General features: G+C 35.4%; 1 protein-coding gene across 1 annotated transcript in view; it reads right to left on the reverse strand.

Annotated features, from left to right (window-relative positions):
* Nucleotides 1-13,050: 13,050 nt before the first annotated feature.
* LOC145673362 (uncharacterized) overlaps nt 13,051-17,554 on the reverse strand; it is a 104,143-nt gene continuing 99,639 nt past the window's right edge. Inside the window, exon 3 of the mRNA XM_081742999.1 lies at nt 13,051-15,692. Within this exon, the coding sequence (XP_081599125.1) occupies nt 13,809-15,692 (1,884 nt within the window). The 3' untranslated portion in view covers nt 13,051-13,808. The remainder of the gene's footprint in view (nt 15,693-17,554) is intronic.

Below are 17,554 nucleotides of genomic sequence, written 5' to 3' on the forward strand. Positions count from 1 at the left end.
GTCTCCTGCAGGTAACTACCGTTGATGATGCAATGTTTTTCTACAAATATTATGTTAAAGCCTATGAAAATCTACACAACGTATGAATTAAATAAATTACTAAACCCTTAGGAACACTCACATACAGAAGAAGTTACCTGACCATAGGTACATATTAAATAATAACATGATTTTCGTCTCGGTAGAGAGAAAATAACAACTGGCTATTCCATACAACAGATCTCTCACTATCATGAAGTGTTTTACATGTTGTTTCGAAAAATAGAGTTCTAACCACCCTTACGTAGGGAAAATGCGTTGGAATACCAAGTTAATTAATTCTTTTTGGAATAATTCTAAGAATATTCTGTTTCATACAATTTCATCTACGTACTTTAGTAGTTGCTACTCTTAAACAACAACGTAAGTACAATGAGAACGTTTGTCGATATTTCTAAAATATATTATTACGCAAAATATGAACATCTGTTAGGATATTTTAAAGTGGATCGACAGACATTTTGACTTACAGCTTGGCATATTTCGTGATTTTTCGAAAGCTTTTGACTGTTGTAGGTCGATCATTTTCAACTGGCTGATTGTGAAGTAGAAGTAATATCTTACGATCGGAGAAGGAATAACAGCTCGAGTAAATGATGGGGAATGAGAAGGAATGGGAAGAGAATAAAGCCAGTGTTGGCAATGCACAAATACTCATCGACTAATGAATAGCGTAGTCTGCCTGTTACCACTGTCTTTCCTCAACATCAGTTAATTGTCAGCTCCTTTCCCTCTCCGTGTAGTTTACGGAGAAGAAGTGCAGCAAAATGTGACGTAATGTAACATTCAGTTATAAATGAAAATTATAGATTACGATATACACATTAGCAAATTAGGAAAGTAAGGAGAATTTGATTTGGAATTTAACAAATCATATCATTGCAATCGTAAACAAATCGTGCGATTTTTTTTAAACATCAATAAAGCTATTAAATTTGAGCAAAAAATTTAAATAAAAACAAAACAAGAAACACATGCTTCATAAAAGACAATTCTTATACCAGCACGCTTTCTCCTATACCTTAATAATTTGTCCTTAAACATAGACAAGTTTAATATACTATTTTCGCTGGTGATTAAAGCCTGGAATTAATTGTGAAATGCCATACTTTGCAGTTTTCATATTTTCCAGAAGAATGCAATTTTACAATTTAGAAGCAATTTACTGCCATTTTTCATGTCATCTTCTACCACTCTTTATTCACACATGATTGACAGCATACGAAATATTTGGCTCACTCTTATTTTACCAACTGATTGCAGTGTCTGGTAACAACTATAGTCTACTGCAGTTTTAATGTGGAAACTGGGGAGAGGATGCTAGTGCATCTTTTGTATTTGGAATTTTGAATGCCAAAGATAAATAAAAATGTTTATTTTAAAGATTTGATCAGTTATTGCAAGTAAATTATATGTGTGAGTAGTAATCGCGTGACTTGAGGCCATTTTCCGCCCCTGGAGCGTGGCGCCCGCCGCCGCCGCCATTAATTTTGCACCCCGGGCGCCCGGCGCCCCATTTTGGGGTAACGCGGCCCGGGGTCAATGACCTAGCGTCCGCCGCCGCCGCCAAAATTTTGCGCCCGGGCGCCCCATTTTGGGGTTACGTGGCGCGGGGTCAATGACCTAGGGGGCGCCCGCCGCCGCCAAAATTTTGCGCCCCGGGCGCCCGGCGCCCATTTTTTCTTTACGTGGCTCGGGGTCAATGACCTAGGGGTACATAGGACCACCCCTTTTAGATTTTGGTAGGAGTACCATGGCCCACCCCCTAAATTTTGGCAGGGGTACCTAGGACCATCCCCCTTAAATTTTAGAAATTGCCAAATCTAAAAATTTGGTGTGGTAGCCTAGGACCATAGTATGTACCTCTATCAGTATTGGGTGTCTATTACGTTCCCTTTCATGGGAAAAAAATTGCCAAAAATTCAAATTTCGGGGGTTTTTGACCTAATTTATCCCCTTTGATGAGGTATTATTACCCTATATAGTTATATGGGCGTATACAGGGGTCCATTACCTTTCATAACATATGGGTATATTAATGCACCCCTTGAAAAATTTGGGAGTGGTACCTTGGCCCACTCCTTAAATTTTGGAAATTGACCAATTTAAACATTGGGTATTATAGTACAGGACCCTATCATGATAAATTTGGGCGGTCCACCTCGTTTCCTTCTAGGGGTACAAAATTGCCAAAATATAAACGTAAGCAATACGTTATACCACGTGTTTGGTTTTTGGTCGATTTTATCCCCTTTGATGAGGTGTTATTATCCTATATAGTTATATGGTCATGTATAGTAGTCCATTACCTTTCATAAGATATGGGTATATTTGTGCACTCCTTTAAAAATTTGGGAGGGGTAGTTTGGCCCACCCCTTAAATTTTGGAAATTGCCCAATTTAAACATTAGGTATTATAGTACCGGACCCTAACATGTATTATGATAAATGTGGGTGGTCCAGCTCATTCCCTTTTAGGGGTACAAAATTGTCAAAATATAAACGTAAGCAATACGTTGTACCACGTGTTTGGTCTTTTGGCCCAATTTATCCTCTTGGATGAGGCCCTATTACCTTATATAGTTATATGGACGTATACAGGGGTTCATTACCTTTCATAAGATATGGGTATATTTGTGCACCCCTTTAAATTTGGGTGGAGTACTTTGGCCCACCCCCTTCAAGTTTGGAAATTGCCCAATTTAAACATTTGGTATAATAGTATAGAACCCTAATATATATTATGATATCCCTTTTAGGGGCACAAAATTACCAAATTTTACTACAACCACGTATTTGGTATTTTGGCTCATTTTATCACCTTGGATGAGGTCCTATTACCTTATATAGTTATATGGACGTATACAGATGTCCATTTCCTATTATAAGACATAGGTACATTTGTGCACCCCTTTAAAAATTTGGGAGGAGTACCATGGCCAATCTTTTAAATTTTGGAAATTTTCCAGCTTAAGCATATACTACTGGACTCTAATATGTATCATGATAAATTTGGGTGGTTCACTTCGTTCCCTTTTAGGGTACAAAATTGTCAAAATATAAACATAAGCAATATGTTGTACCACGTGTTTGGTTTTTTGATCCAATTTATCCTCTTGGATGAGGACCTATTACCTTATATGGTTATATGGTCATGTATAGGGGTTTATTCCCTATCATAAGACATAGGTACATTTGTGCACCCCTTGAAATTTTTTGGGAATGGTACCTTGGCCCACCCCTTAAGTTTTAGAAATTGCCCAATTTAAACATTTGGTATAATAGTACTGGACCCTAATATATATTACTATAAATTTGGGTGGTCCACCTCGTTCCCTTTTAGGGGTCATTTTGTTCCGCTTTAGGGGTGAACATGGATACCGTACATGTGTTGCAATCGTCCCGAGTTCGATTCTTGGTGCTAGTTTCAGGAAATGTTGAATTTAACGTCTCCGCAAAACGATGATGATGAGAAGTGATAGGACGAAAACATGAGAAAAACATGATTGAGGATTGAAGCAGGGACCTCACACATTAGTGACAAACGCGGATGGGATGATGTGATTTTGGACCTACTTAGTAACTCTCGTTTCCGTTCATGGATTAAATAAAAAGATGACTTTTTGCTTAAATCTGATTAGTTCATTGTTCGAGCGATTTTTAAACGCTCAGCGTTTGTTGATCAGTAAGCGCTTCATTGATGGAAACAATGTTGCCAGATTTTGAAAATCTAAACTGCTCCGATTCTTTTTCGGAACGGTTCCGCTGAGTGCAAGAATTTTCAAAACTAAAAATTTTGAAAACTAAAAATTTTTAAACTAAAACAAAATTTAAACTTTTCAAAAAAAATTTCGAACTAAAAAATTTCAAATAAAAAAATTTAAACAAAAAATTGTCAAGCAAAAATTTTCAAACTAAAAGATTTCAAATAAAAATTTGAAACAAATTTTGAAAAATCTAAAATTTTTAAAACTAAAAAATAAAATCAAACTTTCTGGAACGAAATTTTTTAAACTTAAAATTTTCGAACTCGAACCGAATTTGAAAACTAAAAACTTTTCGTACTAAATTTTCAAACAGTTTTTTTTCGAACTCAGAAAAGTTTCAAACTTAAAACTTACAAATCAAAAATTTCAAACTAAAAAGTTTTCGATCTAAAATTTTGAACTAAAAAAATTCGAACTCAAAGTTCTCACTAAAAATTTTCGAACTCAGAAAGTTTTAAAATCAAAATTTGAAACTCAAGTTTCGAATTAAAAATATTTTCGAACTACAATTATCAAACTCAAACTTTTCGAAAATCTTAACAGAGATTGAAAGTGATCACTCGTCTTCGCGAGCCGTAAGCCGTAACTTTTAGTAATGTAACATAGTTTACGGTTTAAGATTTATGTTGTCTTGAGAACGATTGAGTTCGTTTGTGTAATGAGCCCGTTGGCCAGCCATAGCCTGATTTCACATCGTAGCTCATGAAAGCAATCTTGTTGTAGTTGTTTAGCCGTGACCATTTTTCTGGACATAGCCTGTGCGATCACCAGGAATGAAATACTACTTAGTTTAGCGACCATTAAGACGTGAAATAAGATGAAATCTGAACCATCAAATGTTAAGACATCCTGCGATGGAACAAACAAAAATGTGTGTTTCCTTACCTGGAGTCGAACCCCGGATCGATTAGAACTTTAAGAAAAGGACATATTTCGTTTAGCACAGCGATTCATATCTTATGAGCTGGGAACTCGGACCTCAAAAATCGACGTCTGCTTAGTTGTTAAAAGCAATGAACCAATTTTCCATTGACATTGCCAAACACTTTAAAATATTAAGTCAGCTTCTGTCATATTGAAATTGCATTAAAAAAATCACATGCGAAGGCGAAGATGACGAAAGAGAGGAGCGGCTTCTTGCACAATTTTCGTAACGAAATGAATTTCATTACTTCAGTATCATAGTTTCTTTGTCATAGATGAAGAATGCAGAATTTGCAGTTTTTCTTTATAACATCATTCAGCTCTGTCATATTGCATTCTCTCTCTTTAAATTGTGTTACTGTTGCTTAGTTACTAAGATATCAGTCCTGTGTTTGTAACATTGAACTTGTCATTTACTGCAATAGTGATTACCGTGTTACCTAGTGATGCTATAATGTTGCATTGAATCCAATTTTTTCTGGTGCAAGAGGTTTTCAGTTCGATTCCTTTAGAGTGCTTCCCGTCGTTCTTATAGGATTATCATGTTACTTATTTCATGAAAGATCCAGTAGTGAATGATTCTACATTGAATTCAATTTACTATGGTGGAAGAGCTTCCCTCATAAGATTGTAAATGAAGAAAGAAAAAAAACTGTTACGATACCATGGTTCGGCTTTCCTTGTGTCGAGAAATGAACGATTTATCGTTTTGATCTCATATTGTTTTGTACCATGGTGCTGTAATACGAGTGATTTGTATTAAATAACATTCACAAGAAGATCGATTCCGGATGGAAAACAATTTCATAAAAGTGAACAAGTGCATCTAATGCGAAAAGGATTCTAGTTTGATTCTGCTGACGTTCACTATTTTAAGTGAAGTTTTTATACGATAAAAGTATTGCACGAACAGTCTGTGCTTACTGCTAAAACTTAATTACATTTTCATTGAAATCAACATAAGTAATATATTTGTATTTAAAAAATGTAATCAGTATGTACTGTAATAAACAACATTGTGTGTTTGTGTGTGTGTGTGCTTGATGTTAGTCTAAACAACAGTCTTTTTCATGAATGGTTTTTAAATTATTGTTGTGGTATTTGCTCCTCGAGAAAAAGCTGAGGCCTGCAAAATGATCTTCCTCAACTCAGTGGCCTTGCTTGTTTCATGTTAAGTGTATCATTATCTGTTTACGTCGTGATGACTCAATGACAGAGGTGTGTAAGGTCGCTGGTTCCATCTTAGCTAACGCCAAGTTGCTTTGTAGTGAACAAAAAAGCCGTGTGCGTGACTTTTCTCAGGGTTCTCCCCACTATATTTAATCCATCATTACATTTATTTCTCATCATCATCGTCTTCTTTAGCCTAGTTAGCATAACCGTAAGACGTAAAACTCAAAGATTTAATTTCATTTCCCTGAACCACCACGAGTGTTTTTTTGTTCTCTTGACAGTACCGAGGACGTAAATCTTGTGTTCCTAGACTGCATAAGACGTGAACGATAAAATCTGAACCACCATAAATGTTTTATGTTGACTTAACAATATCGAGGCTGTATAGGACGTGGACCTACAGTTCAAAGTGAAATTCGAATCATCATAAATGTAGCTATAAACACCAAATATTTGTTTCTATTTTACGTATAAGATGGAAAGTGTTTATGACCTTAGGCTGTATAAGACTTGAACGTACTTCTGTGGGTTGTGTACTTAAACCAGTAATAATAACGCCAAAAATCGAACCTGGACTTAGCCACTGAAATCTCAAATGGGCTTAAGGAAAGATTTTTTTTTATTGTAATGCATTAAACCTGGAAAATGCTGATTAGCACCTTGACCTTCAAGTGAGAGGAGTTAGAGGTAAGGAAATACTTCCGTGCTTGACGTCACATGAATGAAATTCTGTCCATCTTAGCATTTTTTCGTTCTGTGCTTTGATCAGTAAGCTGTTATTCGCTTCATACAAGTTCAAGTGTTAATGTGGCTAATATTTATTAAATCACGTCTTAATGGTCGCTAAACTAAGTAGTATTTCATTCCTGGTGATCGTACAGGCTATGTCCAGAAAAAATGGTCACGGCTAAACAACTACAACAAGATTGCTTTCATGAGCTACGATGTGAAATCAGGCTATGGCTGGCCAACGATTCATTACATAAACGAACTCAATCGTTCTCAAGACAATATAAATCTTAAACCGTAAACTATGTTACATTACTAAAAGTTACGGCTTACGGCTCGCGAAGACGAGTGATCACTTTCAATCTCTGTTAAGATTTTCGAAAAGTTTGAGTTTGATAATTGTTGTTCGAAAATATTTTTAATTCGAAACTTGAGTTTCAAATTTTGATTTTAAAACTTTCTGAGTTCGAAAATTTTTAGTGAGAACTTTGAGTTCGAATTTTTTTAGTTCAAAATTTTAGATCGAAAACTTTTTAGTTTGAAATTTTTGATTTGCAAGTTTTAAGTTTGAAACTTTCTGAGTTCGAAAAAAAACTGTTTGAAAATTTAGTTCGAAAAGTTTTTAGTTTTCAAATTCGGTTCGAGTTCGAAAATTTTAAGTTTAAAAAATTTCGTTCCAGAAAGTTTGATTTTATTTTTTAGTTTTAAAAATTTTAGATTTTTCAAAATTTGTTTCAAATTTTTATTTGAAATCTTAAAAATCGCTCGAACAATGAACTAATCAGATTTAAGCAAAAAGTCATCTTTTTATTTAATCCATGAACGGAAACGAGAGTTACTAAGTAGGTCCAAAATCACATCATCCCATCCGCGTTTGTCACTAATGTGTGAGGTCCCTGCTTCAATCCTCAATCATGTTTTTCTCATGTTTTCGTCCTATCACTTCTCATCATCATCGTTTTGCGGAGACGTTAAATTCAACATTTCCTGAAACTAGCACCAAGAATCGAACTCGGGACGATTGCAACACATGTACGGTATCCATGTTCACCCCTAAAGCGGAACAAAATGACCCCTAAAAGGGAACGAGGTGGACAACCCAAATTTATAGTAATATATATTAGGGTCCAGTACTATTATACCAAATGTTTAAATTGGGCAATTTCTAAAACTTAAGGGGTGGGCCAAGGTACCATTCCCAAAAAATTTCAAGGGGTGCACAAATGTACCTATGTCTTATGATAGGGAATAAACCCCTATACATGACCATATAACCATATAAGGTAATAGGTCCTCATCCAAGAGGATAAATTGGATCAAAAAACCAAACGCGTGGTACAACATATTGCTTATGTTTATATTTTGACAATTTTGTACCCTAAAAGGGAACGAAGTGAACCACCCAAATTTATCATGATACATATTAGAGTCCAGTAGTATATGCTTAAGCTGGAAAATTTCCAAAATTTAAAAGATTGGCCATGGTACTCCTCCCAAATTTTTAAAGGGGTGCACAAATGTACCTATGTCTTATAATAGGAAATGGACATCTGTATACGTCCATATAACTATATAAGGTAATAGGACCTCATCCAAGGTGATAAAATGAGCCAAAATACCAAATGCGTGGTTGTAGTAAAATTTGGTAATTTTGTGCCCCTAAAAGGGATATCATAATATATATTAGGGTTCTATACTATTATACCAAATGTTTAAATTGGGCAATTTCCAAACTTGAAGGGGGTGGGCCAAAGTACTCCACCCAAACTTAAAGGGGTGCACAAATATACCCATATCTTATGAAAGGTAATGAACCCCTGTATACGTCCATATAACTATATAAGGTAATAGGGCCTCATCCAAGAGGATAAATTGGGCCAAAAGACCAAACACGTGGTACAACGTATTGCTTACGTTTATATTTTGACAATTTTGTACCCCTAAAAGGGAATGAGCTGGACCACCCACATTTATCATAATACATGTTAGGGTCCGGTACTATAATACCTAATGTTTAAATTGGGCAATTTCCAAAATTTAAGGGGTGGGCCAAAGTACCCCTCCCAAATTTTTAAAGGAGTGCACAAATATACCCATATCTTATGAAAGGGGGATGGTCCTAGGTACCCCTGCCAAAATTTAGGGGGTGGGCCATGGTACTCCTACCAAAATCTAAAAGGGGTGGTCCTATGTACCCCTAGGTCATTGACCCACGTAAACCAAAAAATGGGCGCCGGGCGCCCGGGGCGCAAAATTTTGGCGGCGGCGGCGGGCGCTAGGTCATTGACCCCGGGCCGCGTTACCCCAAAATGAGGCGCAGGGCGCCCGGGGCGCAAAATTATGGCGGCGGCGGGCGCCACGCTCCAGGGGGCGGAAAAAATGGCCTCAAGTCACGCGATTACTACTGTGTGACACATAGCTTTTGTTGGTGTATATTTCACTGTTTCAAGATGTCGAAAGAAGACCGTTCTAGGATGAGAAGATGGAGAACTTTGTGAGTGAGTTTGAGTGTACTGCGATATGGAAATACTTTGATCAAATTTCATCTGTAAAAATCAATATCCCCGTATCTTTCTACATTGGAAAGAAAATTTTAAAAAGAAGACAAATCGATCTTCTGTATCTATATATTCTGCAATTGTAAAACCAAATTTTTTGTATTTGCCGAGAAAAGAAAGGAAATGTGTGTGTGATCGAAGTTACACTTGGGGTGGGGATACTTTGATCATCCTTGATTTTGCCATATAATATCAAAGAAATCTCATCTTAAATGCTAGAAAACGGAAAGGAAATGTCCGGTAGTATATCGTAGGTTTATATGTAGGAGATGGAAGTAGTCAATAACTAAAGTAAATGAGATTGCAATTTTGTATGAACTGTTTATCGTGAGAATGTAGATGCAATATGGCAAATTGGATGATTCGAAAGGTAGAAACATACAACGATAATAAACAATGAAACATGTGCGAGAAAAATGTGGTGAGATGTTCACATAGCTTGTACTTCCATCTACTGATTTGGCTCCTCGCTCAAAGCACATAACACAAAAAATGGCAAACAAAAGAAGAAAACGTAAGAAAAGTCAACAAAAAACTTTAAACTTCAGTCTCTTGGAAATCCGTAGAAAAGGCATAATATATGTTCCCAAAGCAGTTTGCATCAGGGAAAGGGTTCGAAATGATCTCAAATATATCGTCTGGTTGGATGACACAGGTATTATCAGCAACAAGCTTGAACTCTCTTTTATTTGCACAAATCAATATAACGCCTACGACGATTATTTCGGGTTCAGTGTTTGTTATTTGACACAAATATTTGTAATTTTTCCCCTCGCTGGGTAGCAAATTTTGCTACAATATACTGACCAACTTTGTAAACCTGTGGCTGCTGCTTGCTGCTGGGAGGCAAGTGTTGCGTGTGCGGTATCTCCGGACAAGGGGTGCGTCCTCTTCTATCCCAGGCAAATCAGTGGGGTCGTCGCTGTCAGTGTCTTCTTCTGATGTAGTTACAACCTGTAGATATACTACATCAAGAAGCAACATCCAGTCTTTTCATCTTTCTGGATAGATTGCTGGACGTACCGGTACCGAATCGCTGCTCTTTGAGAAGAGTGGTTTAAGACATCGTCTTCGACATCATGGATGGGATCTTCCGGAGCATGCTTTGTGGCCAATCTGTTAAATACTTGTTCATGATTAATGGGATATATCCCACATGTTCGGAATCCATTGACCAAATTCCTCCTGATTGCTGATTGCTGATGTCATGTTACTGTTGTGATCGTGAGTATGTGTGGCACGTGCTACTACTGCGTCCATCTTCTTCAGAGTTTAGGTCAATAGAGTAGAGAACATGTTCTTTGGAACTGTGTATAATCTTGGAATTTATACTTTGAAATCAGTCAGACATGAGCGCCAGGCTTCCTTCATGGGTCTGAAAAACGCACCATCCAACGGCTGGGAAAGGTGTGTGGAGTTAGAAACCAAGCAAATAAAATCAGTGGCATTTTCAGCGCAAAATGACATCACCTCAACATCCAAATGCGATGACAAATTGTTACCGATTAGCTCGTTTCGACCTTCTAAACGTTTCGCATGCGGTACAAAGATGGTTTTAAAAAAGTCACGGAATACAGCTCCATCCATTCATCCCATAGCTTGATCAATGTTGCCCGTATGCTGTAATCAAATTTACCCCTTCAATCTTTATGTTTTCTAAAACATACATGAGCACTATATTTTACATCCTTGATTTCTTCCTATACGCCCAGAGCTACCAAACACAAGTTATACCAGGGGTGGATACAGGACGGATTCCTGGAGAGGCGGATAGACTCCAAGGGGAGGGCGGTCAGAGTTGACGGATGTTAAATATTCGTCTAATGATCTAAAGCAGCCCGGGGCGGATCGAGGACGGACTTCTGGGGAGCGGTGAGTTGTAATACTGCTACTTAGAGCTATTTTTAAGAGCTTCAAACTCTGGGATAGGTTTTATTTATAAATAAAATAAGAAAGTTTCCTCTACTGGGGGTACGATTGCCCCCTTGATTCGCCCCTGAGTTGTACTTAGTTTAGTTGGTATATATTTTGCACTTGCCATTGTAGGTAGGAAGTTTTGCAGACGTTAGTTACACTTACAAATTTAAACGTATTTTCCCTGCAGATAAGGCATTCTATCGTAGTGACACAGGCAAACTGATCGCTGTGTCGTAAGTGCGTGACCTGATTCTCAGTGCTTGACCTGATTCTCACATTCGCAGAAATAACTACGACATATTTTGTATTGGCGCCGCTAGATGCCTCTCTATTCACTTTGGAAGTTTTGATCAAAGTATCCCAAGAATTTAAAGTATCCTCATATCACGGTAGTTATTTTCAACATATGGCTTTGTACTTCTTGCAAATTATGTGAAATTGTGATTCCCACTAAAGAGTGTTATTTTGCCACATACCATTAAAAGCACTGCAAAACACAAATCTGCAAGGACACGCAAATCAGCTGGTGAAAACATTGAGAATCCTCTTGAAACATTCACGAGTTCCACTTTGCGTACTAACAATTTTGCAAATGATCTGTATGAAGCTAATTAACACAGATATTCTCTACGGAAGTTAGAAAATGTTTCCTTTAGAAACTTTGTCAAAAATTTTCGCAAAACGGAAAGTGAATCAATTGTCTTATTGAAAGACTTACGTGAAAGTGCACATAACAGAATTACTGATGGTATCCGTAAAAGTATTTGTGGCAAAAATATACGGATTTCAATTCATGAAATTCGATATTGAATCCGTTTCATTGCTAGTGTTATAATTGCAACTTTGAAAAAAAAGGGGGAAGTCACACAAATGTGTTTGATCGTCACATTAGAAGTTCTGTGAAAAATAAACGGTACGGCAATTGCACAGCTTGTTACAAAATTTCTGGCTATTCTGTGGCCAGCATGCTTAAAACACGATAGTGTTATTCTTTTCGCCACAGATGGAGCTAAATTCTTGAAAAACACAAGAAAGGCCCCTAAGGTTCTATTCCAAGGTATGCTAAATGTCACCCTCTTTAGCACACATAATACATAAATTGCAAAGGAAGAACATTATCATAATCCTTACATTGATCTCGAATCAAATGTGAAAAAGGTGTTTGTGAAATCTCTCTTCCAAACCAATACCTTTGACGAATTACATTCCGAACTTCCGCTTTCACCACAACTCGTGTCAACGAGATGGGGTACATGGATTATATTTTGCTAAGAACTTTCAATTCATCAAAAACATATTGATACTTTATATGAATATGACACGTCTTCAATTACGATTTTTCAAAGTTTGTGTTATAAGAATTCCTTCAAAAATGACCTAGTTTTCAATGCAGCACATATTGCAAAGTTGTCAAATGCTATTATCAAGCTTCAAAAAATAACATACTTTATCTAGTTTTCCAATAACCTTCAATGACGTTGTCAGTGATGATGTGTCAAGTCATAAACTTCAATGATGTGTTAGGTCGCGCACATTGGACGGAAGTGTGAATGTGTTGTAAATGTTAATCCAGATTTGGAAAAATTAAAGAAAATTGTTAGTTCTGCGGAAAGTGATACAGGTGTAACTGTAGATAATGACATGAATTCATCCCAATTTACTTGTTTCCAGAATGTTTAAGTAACATCTCTAGATGTGGAAAGATCATTTTCACATCTAAAGCGAACTCTTTCTGACAGGAAACAAAGTGATTCGTTTGTTTAAAAATGATAAGAAGTTGTAGATAATTTGAGAGGACAAACATATGCAAGAAACTTCCTAAGTGAAAATTAACTACTTTTGTAGTGTAAATCAACTTCATTTTAATATTTCTTGTGCTTTGAATGTTTTCTAAACGGCTAACAGAGCCACCTGTAAATAAAGTGTGATATTATGTTTTGAGTTTATCATTTTATATCATTGTTACTACTGACAAATGATGAATAAATTGTTACATGTCGTCCCATACGTATTGCGCTATTTACAAATTTTTAGAAAATTAAACATTTTATTTCTTTGAATCCATGTTTTTTGTTTAATTAGTAAACCAGTTATTGCCTACTATACTTTTTTTTAAAAAAAAATCTTATACTTATTTTTTCTAAAATTCTTATTTATTTTTGGACTTATATTTCTCAATTTTACCAGACAGACATTTTTGTCTTTTCTAAATTTTATCATTAATTCTAGGTTCTACTGATGATACAACAATAGCTGTAAGTAGAAAAGATGAAGATATCTCTTATGTTCATTTTATATTATCCAATTTACACAATAATTTTCTAAGAAATAAATAGGCTTAAATGAAATAAAATAAACCTATATGGTGATAAAACTAAGATTAAGTGTATCTATTACTCTTATTCCATAAAACAGCACCACAACTACTGCAGATAACCATACACCCTGAAATGTATATAAATTTACTCACAGCCATGTTTTAGGTATTTACGTACATAACAATTTGTCATATATTCGGGGAGTAATAATTATTAAATATCAAAAACATACACATACATTAATTGTATACAAATGACAAGTATGGTATTACTGTTTATATTCATTATTCTTACTTCCTAGTCAAGAATTAATTTTATACTTTGGATTTCCATTATGTATTATCTATATAGGCAGTATTTGCGATAATTGCAGGAAATATTCGCTAACTTCCGCTCCGACAATTTTCCATGCAAAATGTCATACAGCTGAGTATTAGACCTAAAAATAGGAAGTAAAATGCTATTTGAAGATGATTTATTGTTAGTTTCACTATCACTTGATATGGTTGTCTCAAGGCTGGAATTGTCTCAGCTCCCCATTTCGATATTAAGCCAGATTCTTGCAATCCACGTATGATTCTGTTCATTTTGTTGAGGAATGTGAAATCTTTATAAACAGCGAATGCTTTAATGTTAAGACCTATTGTTTCTCGCACTATCTGTACCAGTTCATTTTTCCGCATTCCAAATCGAATAAATGCATTGTATTCCAAATAAGCTCTGGTACCAAAAACAGCCAAATTTCTCTGATTTCCTATTTGAAATATAGTTTGATTTAGGCCTTCAAAAGGAATTAACCTCTCGTTAATTTTAAGAAGATGTGGATTTTCAGATCCACTAATTGTCGATCTTAAAGAATTTGTGAATGTTGTTATTTTGATATTAGAATTTGCTACTTCCTCCAATGAGTCTAATTCTTTGTAGCGAGTGGAACGTGTTAATTTCTTTACCAATGACCCCTGGAATAAACTGTTTATAACTAAACAAAATAGCATATAAAAGCAAAGAATTGTTCTTAGACGTGAACTACGTGGAGTTCTTGGAAAAGAAGTGGCAAGCATTACACGATACACGTATGTTATGAAAATATCTACATGATTGGAAAATAATTTCTTCCCTGTTATCTTCCATGTGAGTAACAAAGAAGTAACATAAGTAAGTAGCATTGTTAAAAAGATAGCAATCCAAGTGCTTGCCTCAAATACTAAAAACCCTGCCAAATATTTTGGAATTTCGTCGGCTTTGGGCACAAGAAAGCAAAGTTCAACAATTCTTACAGCAACTGAAAGATCTACAACATTTTCCCTCTCCTTAGTTTTAAACATAGCATTAAACACAATATCAGCCTTCTGGGTCAAGACATCTCCTATAACACCGTCCCAAGATCCATTAAGTAACTCTTTACCATAGTTTTGTCTCCTGTAAGTAATAACATGAAGCGGAGTGAAATTCATATAATGAGACAAAGCCTCAAATGACTTTCCAAACATTCCAAAATATTCCATTTGGCCATTAATTTTAGAGAAACCCTCATATGGCATCTGTTGGAAACCAGTCACTCTCAGTATGTTTCCGTGTAAAGTATTCACTTTATTTTCAAAGATCTCAACATCACCGACGTTACATCCACTGAAAAATTTTAAAACGAATCTATTGCCGATAGCAGTGAGAACTGGGTTACAGGTAACAATAGTTACTGGACAATTCAATTTTTCTTCATGATCTAAGCTGTAGGTTTTCACTAAAATGACCACATTAACTATTTTGCTTTCCCAAGTTAGAGCTGAAAAGATTTGTAAATCTTCTAATGTTATATGATCACCGGTGACCACAACTACAAATTTAGCTGTTACGTCCCAAAACCACAAATATTTCAGTTCTTTTATGATTAGTTCAAAGTTCTCTTTATTTTCAACTGCCATTATCAGTTCTCTACTTTTCATTAGAAGATATGGTTTCAAACCTTCTTGAGACAGTCCTTTTCCACTAATTAACTTGTTCATGTTGACAATAACAACTGGATATTCCAACTTAACTTGAAGCAGGGGAATAATATTCGTTAGGAATTGAGGTTCTATTCGTTGGGATACAACCACTGGTAACATTTTTACATTATTGAAGTTATTGTAGCACACTTCAGTCAATGACGAAGCCAGGAACTTGTCTTCTTTATGAAATAAGTTCATTGATGTTGATGTGATGCTACAGCTTACAACATGGAAATATAAAATTAATTCCAAAACAATATTGCACATCCACTTGTATACCTGCAGAATACAAAGTTTATTAAGTATTACACATATAATTCTGAACATAAGACTTACTAATAATTAGTTATGTGTATTAAAAAAGTTTTATAAAGTGCTTTCCCACAGTACTGCAGTATGGATGTAAAAGTTAGTAGATAGTTCACAGTTTATTGGCGAATTTTTAGGACAAAGTATTGGGGGAAATATAAGGAACATGATGATTTAAAAAATGTTTGTTAGGGTTAGAAGCTGAATTTCTCGATGTATTCTGGTTGGAAAATACAGACTCATAATAGACCGAGTGGAAACTAAGGCTCAAGCCTTAAGACAGGAATCATAAGCCATTCAACTACTGAAAACTTTAACATTACATTTTCTTTTTTGCTCAGGTTACTTTAGAACAATCAATCCACAAAGCGAATATCAAACACACGAATTCCAACTTTAAATGCGTGAGAAAATATATATTTGAAAAGCTGGTAAGAAGGTAAGAAGATAAAAATTACTCTTTTTAAAATAAAACTAAAAATGAATTTAAAAGTGTTTAAGTATATCATAGTTATTGAATACCTTCTTAAAATATCTGCATTCAATTTTAGGAGAAGAAACTTTTGGTAATTGCTTTCCACTTTTCATAAATGTTTGAAGTTAGAATACTTTCATTCATTGCGAAACTAATATTATCTTTCGTGCTTTTTATACTTTTATAAAATTCTATTTTCTTACCCGAATGATCTACCTTTACTTTAAAGGAAGGAAAAGTTCAAAGCAGAAACCTTAGAGAGTTTTATCAAAACCTTAAGTTTAAAATTGGTAAAGATATGTTGAGTAATATTGCCTCAGAATGAGTATACCTATATCCGGAAGAATAAACATCCAAAAATAAATTTTCCAGCATGTGGGAGCCACGAAACTTGCAAATCGGTTGAAATACTGCCTGGCTCACTTTCTTCATGTTTGATATTCTTCATTGCCTCTATCCCATTCACTAAAATTCGTAAAAGTCATGAGTCTGTATAGTGACTCATCGATGCTACGTCTATCAAAATATTCACAATTTTATTTTCAACAACAACCTAAAAGCTTGCACTACAACTTAGAATTTTCACGATAAAATTCTCTCGCTGTCGTTTTACGACGTAGAAATTGAAGTTGCTTCTCTAGCTGATTCTTTATGTAGACTCCGAGTAACAATATTTTATATGTTTATACAAACTGAAAATGAAAATGAAATAAAATCTTTGAGTTTTACGTCCCACGGTTATGCCGGTTAGACTAAAGGAGACGGTGATGATGAGTAATGAAGGAAATGGTGGAATGAAGAAAGTGGGAGGAAACGGGAGAACCCCGAGAAAACCCACGCACACGGTGTTTGTCCACCACAAAGTTCACTTGGTGGGGGCTGGGATCGAACCCGGGACCCCTAGCACCAGACGTGAACGCTCTACCACTTTTATACAATCTGAATGAATCACAGTGAGAGAAGTAATGAATTGCATAATTCTTGTTTATCATAATTTATTATTTCATATTTAAGGCTTAGTTTTCTATGTCTTACTTTTACCCTGGTTTCGTTTTTCGTGTTTAATTAAGTAAACATGTATAAACATTTTAACTCTTGTGAATACGGAAATATAGTATCTATTGATCACACTTATGCATATTTTAACCATTTGTTTTAGTTTTAGTTATATTTGGGACAGAAAGGATATAAAAACATATTTTTGTCTCATATTTTAGGTGTGTTTCCCTTACTGCCAGTATTGGCAATGACATTACTTGGAAATTCTTGCTTAGAAATAGATGGCCTTATGTAACAGAATTTGAAGGAATATTGTACAATGTGACAGGTCTTCCCAAATAAACACAGTCTTTTTAGT

Source organism: Thermobia domestica, chromosome 16, assembly GCF_964235325.1.
Source record: "Thermobia domestica chromosome 16, izTheDome1.hap1.1, whole genome shotgun sequence".
Lineage (NCBI taxonomy): Eukaryota > Metazoa > Arthropoda > Insecta > Zygentoma > Lepismatidae > Thermobia > Thermobia domestica.